This window comes from Salvelinus sp. IW2-2015, linkage group LG18 (genome assembly GCF_002910315.2).
Source record: "Salvelinus sp. IW2-2015 linkage group LG18, ASM291031v2, whole genome shotgun sequence".
NCBI lineage: Eukaryota > Metazoa > Chordata > Actinopteri > Salmoniformes > Salmonidae > Salvelinus > Salvelinus sp. IW2-2015.
This window is the reverse complement of record NC_036858.1, coordinates 67,949,789-67,961,079: the sequence shown is the minus strand read 5'-3', so window position 1 is coordinate 67,961,079 and position 11,291 is coordinate 67,949,789. Positions and strand designations below refer to the sequence as shown.

The window sequence follows — 11,291 nt, the reverse complement described above, 5'->3', positions numbered from 1 at the left end:
AACTTGTTAAAATGTTAAAAGGAAAAGAAACGAGGAAAGGAAATAGCAGTGGTGGAAAAAGTACCCAATTGTCACACTTGAGTAAAAGTAAAGATACCTTCATAGAAAATGACTCATGTAAAAGTGGAAGTCTAAAAGTATTTGGTTTTAAATATACTTAAGTATCAAAAGTACATGTAATTGCTAAAATATACTTAAGTATCAAAAGTAAAAGTACAAGTATAAAAAWTTTCAAATTCTTTATATTAAGCAAAGCAGATGGCCACATGTTCTAGTTTTTATTTATTTACTGATAGCCAGGGACACACTCCAAAACTCATACATCATTTACAGATGAAGCATGTGTTTAGTGAGTCCACCAGATCAGAGGCAGTAGGAATGACCAGGGATGTTCTCTTGATAAGTGTGAATTAGACCATTTTCCTGTCCTAAAATGTAACGAGTACTTTTGGGTGTCAGGGAAAATGTATAGAGTAAAATGACAATCATTTTGTTTAGGAATTTATTGAAGTAAAAGTAAAAGTAGTCAAAAATATAAATGACAAAGTAAAGTGCAGATACCCCAAAAACCTACTTTAAAGTATTTTTACGTAAGTACATTACACCACTGGGAAATAGGGATCTACTCCCACGTTTGTTGGCCAAACTAGAATCGGTAGCTTTGGCGACACCACATGGACATCTTTGTTCATTGCAGCTAAAGTTTTGGCGCACTTTCTGAACGGACCCTTTCTGAACGCCCCTGCTCACAAATAGGCATGCGTATTTCTCATTCATCACAGCGTTTCCGCTTCCTTTAAGTCTCCCGTTCTTTTTGAGAGGTATGTTTATAGCTAGCTAGCTATGTTGTTAACGTTTGCAGTTACACGTGCTGGTATTTTCCCGTACAATGTTCTAATTGTGACTCACTTTTAGGCCAGAACTGTTTTGATAGCAACTATAATCTTCCGGTTGATGGTGTTTGAAGTTTCCCATTTGGCTTCTCTTTAAAGGAAATGACTCGTTTGCGAGTAAGAACTGTAGCTAGCTATGCTCGTTTGTTAGCCTAGCTAACGTTAGCTATCAATAATAGTAAGGAAGCCCTTTGCGACAATTGCAATGTTTATACTCCACTGCATGATATAAGGAATTGTAAGATGAAGTTGGAGCATCTGTGTAATTTAATTGATCACCTTGTTTTTGTCCTGCTAACGTTAAATCGGATTTTCCAACACCAACCAGATTGAAACCCACTGTTTGTTGGTAGCTACATCATGGGAGCTTACTTATCGCAACCCAACACAGTGAAGTCCTCGTCCAATGGTGGAAACCAAAAGATGAGCTTCGGCTTTGCAGCCATGCAGGGCTGGCGTGTCTCTATGGAGGTAAGATTATCTAAAAACATTGCTTATTGGATTCAGCAGTAATTCTTTGCCAATGTTGTGTAGTTACCACCTAGCAAGAATGCGAATGACATGGTTTGGTTTAGACGACAATAAAAACCTTTATCTAACTGGCCTTAAGGATAGGTAGTCCTTATATAACTTTATAAAGTGTGGCATCATAGGTAACTAACTATATGATTCCAACCATTGTGTCATACTGTTAACTTCGTTGAGGCTTACATATGAAAGTCAACGTTGTTGTGCAGGAAGACTTTGTTTGTAGCTAACGTTAGCTGGGTAGCTAAATTGTTAGTTAGCTACAAAGCTAACTAGCTAGCTATGTAGCTAACTTTCCTGCATGTACTGATTTGGAGATTCCACGCTTTAAAGCCACGTCGTTTAGATGTGCATACAATTAAGACTGTGCCAGCAAATGCATCCCATTACATTTTCACATTCAAATGGCACTTGTCTGATTAGTGATTTATAAAATCTGGTGGAAGGCTCATTTGTCTATTTATTTTACCAGGTAAGTTGACTGACACATTCTCATTTACAGCAACTACTTGGGGAATAGTTACTGGAGAAAGGTAGGGGGATGATTGAGTCAATTGGAAGCTGCTGCTGATTAGGTACAGTGGTGGAAAAAGTACCCAACTGTCAAACTTCAGTAAAGATACATTAATAGAAAATAACAAAAGTAAGTCACCCAGTAAAATGCTACTTAAGTAAAAGTGTTTGGTTTAAAATATACTTAAGTATCAAAAGTAAGTGTAAATAATTTCAAATTGCTTATGATAAGCAAACCAGATGGCACCATTTTCTTTTTTATTTACAGAAAGGGGCTGAAGGCCAGGGGCACACTCCGTCATCATTTACAACCAAAGAACTTGTGTTTAGTGAGTCTGACAGATCAGAGGCAGTAGGGATAACCAGGGATGTTAGGTTCATAAGTGTGTACATTTGACTGTTAAGCATTCAAAATGTAACAAGTACTTTTGGGTGTCAGAGAATTTATGGAGTAGAAAGTTCATTTTCTTTAGGAATGTAGTAAAGTAACGCCAAACTAATTCAGTACTTTAAAGTATTTTTACTTYAGTACTTTACACCACTGATTCGGTATGATGAGGATCAGATAAGGAATTTGGCATTCCATGAGAGTAAAATGTTTTTGTTTCTTGTAACAGGATGCTCACAACTGCATTTTAGAACTGGATGATGAAACGGCCATGTTTTCTGTGTATGATGGACATGGAGGTACTGTGTATTCTTACTATCACTGAGAAACTTATTTGAGCATACCATGAACTTGTTTTTGTTAATACCGGAGACTATTAAGCTAGTTACTTTAATTTAAGTAATCAAGACTTAAAATGCTTTTGCCTTCACAGGTGAGGAAGTTGCATTGTACTGTTCTAAGTACCTACCTGATATCATTAAAGAACAAAAGGCTTACAAAGATGGCAAACTGCAAAAGGTGAGTGGAATAATGCATTTGGGCTAGGGAAAGGAATCCTTTTGACATGGGCAGTTTAAAAATTACAATTTAACTAGGCAAATCAGTTAAGAACAAATTCTTATTTACAATGACGGCCTACTGGGGAACAGTGGGTTAACTGCCTTGTTCAGGGGCAGGAGGACAGATTTTTACCTTGTCAGCTTGGGGATTCGAACCAGTAACCTTTCAGTTACTGGCCCAAAGGTCTAACCACTAGGCTACCTTCTGTTGGATATGTAAGAATTAAGCGGGCCTACCAATAAATAATGCATTTTGGTCACCCTTAAAGCTACAATGTAACTTTTGGGGCGACATGACCAAAATATTTTTGCTTTAGTTTGTTTAGTAAATATTTTCTTAACTCTTCTTGACCTGCATTGTTCGTTAAAGGCTTGTAAGTAAGCATTTCACGGTTCGGCGCGTGTAACAAATAAAATTATATTTGAAATATGCGTAGAAATGTGTTTTATAGATATGTCAGTCATTGAAAGCAAGTCGAAGAGGTGTATGTTCTATGTGCTCTATTTCTATGCTTCCCGTAAAGTTTTGTTATTGTGTCTTTTGTCCATCAGCTGTAAATATACTAGATTTTTGGTTATGGAAAATATATTTCACAGCGGTTTAGATGGTACTATGATTTTGTTTTATACAATGATAGATGGTACAATGAGTCGCAACTAGGAAATGGTGGAGCGATTTCTGCAATATTGCATCTTTAAACGATATTAGAAGTGAGTACCTACCAACTTTGGTTGTAGATCTTGTGCTCTTTGTCAAACTCCTCCATAGGAGCATACGTTGTCTTACTGGGTGGATGCATGTCGATGTGTTTCAGGCTTTGGAGGATGCATTTCTGGCAATTGATAGCAGGGTGACCACAGAGGAAGTGATCAAAGAGCTTGTTCAGATAGCTGGCCGCCCACAAGAGGAAGCACCAAATGAAAAAGTTGCTGAAGAAGATGATTGTGAGTAGACTCCAGCAACTGCCCAAGATCTAGTAAAATGATTGGTCACATACGTGTTTAACGGGTGTAGCAAAATGCTTCAGTTATTTTGTTATGTAGTTAAAGACATTCCTGTGGCTGGAATCGTAAACCATAATTAAAAACAAATAATTTGTAATTCAAACCCTTGTGTTCCTTTCCCTCTGTTAGTGGACAATGAGGAGGCAGAACTTTTGCATGAGGAGGCCACCTTGACCATTGAAGAGCTGCTCGTTCGCTACGGACAGAACCGCAATGCACTCAAACACAAGAAGCTCTGTCCGGAGGGCAACAAAGAGTCTGGGGAAGGTGAACCACATTCCTATGGGGAGAAGGGCATCAATGGAGAAGTGGAGGGTGAGATGGACAGCAATGGGAAGGCCAAGGCTGGTGGTGGTGCAGGATTCTCAAAGCTGCGGGCCTGCAGGAGAGCAGGAGGGGACAGCTCTTCAGCAACAGGAGCAGCAGGGTCCTGTGAAGGAGAGAAGGACACCGGGCCTTCCTGCTCTTCCTCAGCGGCTCCAGCTCCGGGAGACACCAGCTCCAAGTTCTTTGAGGACAGTGACGAGTCTGGGGAAGAGGAAGATGAGGGAAGTGAAGAGGAGGTGAGGTGGAAGAACAAGCCTTCAGGAATTACTGTAACTCTGGCCAACCCTCTACCTGAAGAGCTACTGGGTTTGTAGGCTTTTGCCAACAGTTCTTACTCACCTGGTTAAGATAATCATGGTCCTGGTGAGCAGCTATTGTCTGAGATTCTGGTTGGAGAAAATGTCTGCAGAAGGACTGCTCTCCAGGAGGAGGGTTGGCCACCTCTGCTGGATCAGATTTCCCCCACTGGATTTGAACAATTAAACAGTCTAAGCTTTTTATAATTTTTTGAAAGAATCGTATGTGGGTTAATGATGTAATTATGCTTCTACAGGATGGCAGTGAAGAAGGTGAAAGCAGTGATGAGGAAGACACTGAAGAGGGAGAGGATGAGGAGGAAGAGATGTGCTACCCCGGAATGGATGGAAAAGAAGAGGTAGAATACATAGCTTAATTTAGATCCTGCCATAACCCTAAAGGAAACCTAAACCTGAATGGAAAGCCTGAGTAGCCCTGGTTGTTGTAATGGGGCTATTCATGTCTATCTGGAGTAGTGGTCACTTTTGCAAAATTTTATCCTACCTTTGTGTTTTGACCTGGATTAAACTGAAGGCGGCTATTCTCCGATAAGAGCTCTGTGTCTCTACCCCTCCTAGCCTGGCTCAGACAGTGGCACTACAGCGGTGGTGGCTCTGATCAGAGGGAAACAGCTGATTGTGGCAAACGCCGGGGACTCCCGCTGTGTGGTGTCTGAGAAGGGCAAGGCCATAGACATGTCCTACGACCACAAGCCAGAGGATGAGCTGGAGCTGGCCAGGATAAAGAATGCCGGGGGAAAGGTCACCATGGACGGCCGTGTCAACGGAGGACTCAACCTCTCCAGGGCCATCGGTAAATGGATCCTCCTCCTGTATATCCTAGCCCTGGCATTGGTGTTTCGATTTGAAGTATCAGGCATAGTTTCCAGTAAAGAATGGCCTTGCTGTTGAAGAACGGGCATCAGACTGAAAGGACATAACTGAATGGCCTTTGTTGTGTTTTCAGGCGATCACTTTTACAAACGAAACAAGGCCCTTGGCCCAGAGGAGCAGATGATCTCCTCAATGCCTGACGTCAAAGTGCTCACCCTCAACCCGGAGCATGACTTCATGGTCATTGCATGCGACGGAATCTGGTAGAGCTTGTTTGATTCTAGCATTTTATAGTACTGTTTTCTCTTAAATTAGGCCGTACTTCAATAATCAATTTGTGAAATGGAACCACCTCTGAATTCCTCCTTAATGAGTGTCATCCACAGGAACGTCATGAGCAGTCAGGATGTTGTGGACTTTGTCAGTCAGAAAATAAAGCCTGATGTCAGTGGCGTTGCCAGGCCTTTGTCCTCCATAGTTGAAGAGGTAAGAGATATAGCTTTTTTATTTATTTTTTTACTCGATCCATCAGTCCCCTGTACGCATAACACTTTTCTTTCTTTAACAATGAACTATGAACTTTTTATTTGGTCTCCGTAGCTACTTGACCATTGCCTTGCACCTGATACGTCTGGAGATGGTACAGGCTGTGACAACATGACCTGCATCATCATCACGTTCGGCGCTCACCCTGGCAACAGCATGGCCGACATCACCAATAAGAGAAAGCCTGAAGAGATTATCCCAGAGAAGAACGGGAATGACAGCAAGAAGTCAAAAAGCGAATAGAACTGCCAACAAGTAGAATAGCTCCAGTCCTTTTCACAAGCCAGGACTTTTTCTCTGGAAACTTTTAAAGACAGTGGTCTCTGGAATAGGATGAGTTTTAGTTAATGTCCCAAGATACAAGAATAAATGGAAAACAGAAACATTTTCTTGGTGTGTAATTGATTTTGCTTATCTGCCCCATTGGAAACGTGACTCCTAGTGTACTGTTTGTCACCACACCCTTTATGTATATACTTGTTAATTGAATAAATGCATTTTCTTTAATTATGGATCAATGTGACATTTGGTGCATACTTCTGACACCATTGTAATTACAAATACATTTTAAATGTGATGAGGGACATCTTGTCTACTTACTTTACCAGGACAATCCCTGTTTGAATTGGGCACATGTCCCCTGACAGAACACTGAGAAACTACTCAACAGTTAAATAGATTTAAACATAAAATGATTAAATTTATGTAACATTTTATACTAGCTGTATTTTAATGAATACATTTTACATTCCTTGCACTCACTGATTCCCAGAACATAGCCAACCTGCTGAGTTAAGGCACACTTGCTATTTAAATATCTCTCATACCTTGGTTTGCACATCCTACCTTGGTTTCTCTAACTATGCCTTGAATTTTGCATTACTCGATTATGGTCCAGGTTTAGCAAATGCTTTTGTTCGTGAATAAACTATTCAAGGGACAGAGGCTCCTCACTTAATCTGTTTGTATGCTGGACTAAAAGGTCCACTCAGTTAAAGGGATACTAAAATATATTTTAGTACATTTATTACTTTCAGAGAACATTGTGAGTTGCACATGAAAAATCACATGAATATTTTTTTCCCCTCCCTAAATCAATAAAGTTGACAAACCTGTAATTTTGTTTCTAATTAATCAGTGATGGATATGGAAAGGTTGCACAATCATGTAGCAAAGCACTAAAGCATCATGCCAATAGTTTCATACCTAACAAATGAATGGTTTGGAACTAGCCTGTTTGTGCGATCATTCTACGCCATCAAGGAGTGGAATGAAAGCACAAACTGACTGGTACACAGGCCAGTTGGCACTACTGTTCCCAAAATACTAGTGAGATTGTTCAAGTAAAATAAACTAAAGTTTTGATGTTGGTATCCAAAAGTAAATGGAATTTCCATACCATTCAATCTTCTTCATAGATTTTCAAGATATGCAACAGATAAAATCTGATACAAAGATGTCATACATTAACCAGATACCCTTTACCATTATCTACTCCTAAATCTTCTCATCTGGCTATGGTGAAGTTAATGGTATAAACAAATGGAATGTTCCTTAAACACGTTGGGCCTAGGTGTTCTGATGATCATCCCCAACCAGCTGTTGTGAGAATCAGCCATCTGAAACAATATCCTATATAAAACACAATCTMAATGTGACATAGCCAGTAGACTGTTTGTGGTACTCCTCTTAGTGCTCGATTCAAGTCAAACCCTCATCCTGTATGCAGTAACAGAAAATCATTTTTTTTAAATCTGAAAATCACGCTGCCCGTGTTTGTCATCAGCAATGATTACCTGCATTCTTTTATGAATAGATCTCAACTGTTGGTTCATCAACTATTTCCTATCAAAAAAAGAAATAATAATTGAGCCGACATGGATTTACATGTATGATAATACTGTAATTCAATTGGTTTCCTGCAGATGTGACGCTTAGCATTCAGGCCAAAGAGTTCAATCTGGGTTTCTTCAGACCAGAGAATCTTGTTTTTCATGATCAGAGTCCTTTTGGCAAACCTCAAGCTGTTTGTTGTGCCTTTTACTGAGGAGTGGCTTCCGTCTGACCACTCAACTATAAAGGCCTGATTGGTGGAGTGCTGCAGAGAAGGTTGTCCTTCTGGAAGGTTCTCCCATCTCCACAGATGAACTCTACACCTCTATCAGAGTGATCATCAGGTTCTTGGTTACCTCCCTGACCAAGGCCCTTCTCTCCCGATTGCTCAGTTTGGCCGGGGGCCAGCTCTAGGAAGAGTCTTGGTGGTTCCAAACTTGTTTAATTTAAGAATGATGGACGCCGTGACCGGGACCCCCACTGTGTTCTTGGGGACCTTCATTACTGCAGAAATGTTTTGGTACCCTTCCCCAGATCTGCGCCTCGACACAATCCTGTCTTGGAGGTCTACAGACAATTCCTTCAACCTCATGGCTTGGTTTTTGCTCTGACATGCACTGTCAACTGTGGGACCTTATATAGACAGGCGTGTGCCTTTCCAAATCATGTCCAATCAATTTAATTTACCACAGGTGGACTCCAATCAAGTTGTAGAAACATCTCAAGGATGATCAGGATGCACCTGAGCTCAATTTCGAGTCTCATAGCAAAGGGTCTGAATACTTATGTAAATAAGGTATTTCTGTTTTTTATTTGTAATACATTTTCAAAAATGTCTAAAAATCTGTTTTCACTTTGTCATTATGGGGCATTGTGTGTTGATTGATGAGGATTTATTATTATTATTTATATATTTTTTGTGTAATTTTTACCCCCTTTTTCTCCCCAATTTCGTGATAATAATCTTGTCTCATCGCTGAAACTCCCCAACACGCTCGGGAGAGGTGAAGGTTGAGTCATGCGTCCTCCGAAACATGACCCGACAAACTGCGCTTCTTAACACCCGCTCGCTTAACCCGGAAGCCAGCTGCACCAATGTGTCAGAGAAAACACAGTTCAGCCTGCAGGCGCCCATCCCGCCACATGTAGTCGCTAGAGCACGATGAGCCATGTAAAGCCCCCCTGGCCAAACCCTTCCCTAACCCAGATGATGCTGGGCCAATTGTGCGCCACCCTATGGGACTCCCGGTCACGGCTGGTAATGACACTGCTTGGGCTGTAGTGACAGCTCGAACCCCAGGCTGTAGTGACGGCGCAACACTGCGATGCAGTGCCTTAGTCCGCTGCGCCACTCGGAAGGCCAATTTTTTCATTTATTTAATACATTTTAGAATAAGGCTGTAACAAAATGGAAAAATAAGTGAAGGMGTCTGAATACTTTCCGAATGCACTGTGTGTGTGTGTGTGTGTGCGTGTGTGTGTGTGTGTGCGTGTGTGTGTCCGTCCGTGCGTGCGTGCGTGTATGCGTGCGTGCTATCCTTAACGAGGCATGTGGTACACAACATTCCGAGCTAGCATGACTGGCTAATATCTTGGCTAGCAGGCTAGAAGCAGCATGACTCACATGGAAAAGGAATAACTTTATAAACCTTATGAATATGGTAAATACTTTTCTGCCTTAGAAACACCCAACTAAAACCCCATGACATGTTGGAGAGTACTTACAATTATATGCCCACACTAAACACAGGTCAAATAAAATAAACATGAGGAATAGTCCAGTGAGTCCATTCTTATTTGACCTCGATCTCACTCTGACGGCAGGAGCTGGGTTGAGTGAGGTGTGATGGGGAATGGCAAACTATGGCCAATACAAGTGGTGTGACTTGCAGGTACACTAATAAGATATAAGGGGTGTTGGGCAATTACAACAAACTAATGGTTCAGAGGTGCTGAAACTGCTCAATAAGAGCTGGCCTTTTTAACTCGCTCTCCCGTTTGTGTCTGGATGGCACAATGAGCCAGAAGGGGCAGGCTCAGGTCATCTAGGAGATACAGAGCGACGCACCGGGGAGCCCATTGATCATGCTGTTGTCACTCAAAGCCGGAGGGGTGGGGGTAAACCTCACTGCCGCCTCACGCGTCTTTCTCATGGACCCAGTAAGTGTGTGTGCCATGCAGTAACAGACATACACACTCTGAGATGTGGGTAACATGCAGTAACAGACACTCTGAGATGTGTGTGTGTGTGTGTGTGTGTGTGTGTGTGTGTGGTGTGTGCGTGCGTGCGTGCGTGCGTGCGTGCGTGCGTGCGTGCGTGCGTGCGTGCGTGCGTGCGTACCAGGCTTGGAACCCAGCAGCAGAGGACCAGTGTGTGGACCCCTGTCACCGCCTCAGCCAGAAGAAAGATGTTGTCATCACTAAGGTCAGAGGTTACAGGGCTGGGGGTTGTCTGTAATGTAGTCACTAAAGTGCATAATTTTGGTGGGTAGTCTATACTGAAGGACAGAGCAGCAGGAATAAAGTTTCTGTGACAAACCAAATATACATTGGTCTTGTTTCTTTAAATATTATGTCTTAAAATCCCCACAGAGGGAAATTCAGGGATCAAACCTCTGTCACATCCTCCTCTAGGCCAGTGTCTCCAGTCTTCCAGTATTCCTAACAGCACACATTTTTGTTGTTGCCCCTGACAAACTCACCTGATTCAACTGGGGTGGCAGGTAGCCTAGTGGTTAGAGTGTTGGACTAGTAACCGAAAGGTTGCAAGATTGAATCCCCGAGCTGACAAGGTAAAAATCTGTCACTCTGCCCCCGAACAAGGCAGTCATTGAAAATAAGAAGTTGTTCTTAACTTAAATAAAGGTAACTAAAAAAACTCAAGGTCTTGATGATTATTTGACAAGTTGAATCAGGTGTGCTTGTCCGGAACAACAACAACGTGTGCTGTTGGGAAACACTCCTATAGAGAATGGGCGAGGCATGGTTTTACTGTACAATTTACTGACTTGCTTTACTTTACACCAGATGAAAATATTATGAGGCTAAATGAATGTTATTCCTAACAAAACCAAGATCTGAAATAATCTTGATACCAGTGTTTGCTTCCCCTTTTTGGCCAACTGCCATGTAATGCTAAACCAGCAGAAACTCACACTGGCATGTAGGCTAGAGGGTATTTATTGACAACACTTATTGACAATTAATGCATCCCAAACAGTACCTAATTCCCTATATAGTGCATTACTTTTGACCAGTGCCCATAGGAGACGCACACATATTTGTTTGTAATTGATCAATTTCACATGGCTGTTAGCCTATAACCAGAGAATATTCTCCACTGTAGTTCTGAAGGGAAGTAACGGTCAGATTGGTCACAGACTCCTAGGAAACCAGATGATGTTTCATGAGGGACTGAATAGAACTATATATTGAGTCACTCCCATTTTTCATAGCTCTCTGTGTGTGTGTTCCTGTCCCCCAGTCTCCATTCTCTCAGTGTTGTTCCTATACACAGTCAGTAGAACAGGAAATGATACAGAGGCAGTCAGGCAAGTTGAAACCTGTG

The 11,291-nt window shown here is 41.6% G+C and overlaps 1 protein-coding gene across 2 annotated transcripts; it reads left to right on the top strand.

Moving 5' to 3' along the window:
• The first annotated feature begins 732 nt into the window (after positions 1-732).
• On the top strand, positions 733-6,402 carry LOC111978034 (protein phosphatase 1G). 2 transcript variants are annotated; one of them, XM_024007791.2, is made up of 11 exons: positions 733-821; positions 1,222-1,364; positions 2,552-2,621; positions 2,756-2,841; positions 3,698-3,827; positions 4,017-4,450; positions 4,768-4,869; positions 5,090-5,324; positions 5,478-5,607; positions 5,731-5,830; positions 5,945-6,402. In XM_024007791.2, the coding sequence occupies exons 2-11, from the start codon at positions 1,254-1,256 to the stop codon at positions 6,131-6,133; spliced, it is 1,587 nt and encodes a 528-aa protein (XP_023863559.1). In that variant the 5' UTR covers positions 733-821; positions 1,222-1,253; the 3' UTR covers positions 6,134-6,402. The 2 variants fall into 2 exon arrangements, with proteins under 2 accessions (XP_023863559.1, XP_023863560.1); XM_024007792.2 differs by having other exon boundaries at positions 819-1,010.
• Positions 6,403-11,291: the final 4,889 nt, after the last annotated feature.

Coding starts and splice junctions, on each gene's coding strand:
- LOC111978034 (XM_024007791.2), top strand. CDS start 1,254: ATGGGAGCTTACTTATCGCAACCCAACACAGTGAAGTCCTCGTCCAAT. Junction 5,325..5,477: donor CAACCTCTCCAGGGCCATCG/GTAAATGGATCC, acceptor TTGTGTTTTCAG/GCGATCACTTTTACAAACGA. Junction 5,831..5,944: donor TGTCCTCCATAGTTGAAGAG/GTAAGAGATATA, acceptor TGGTCTCCGTAG/CTACTTGACCATTGCCTTGC.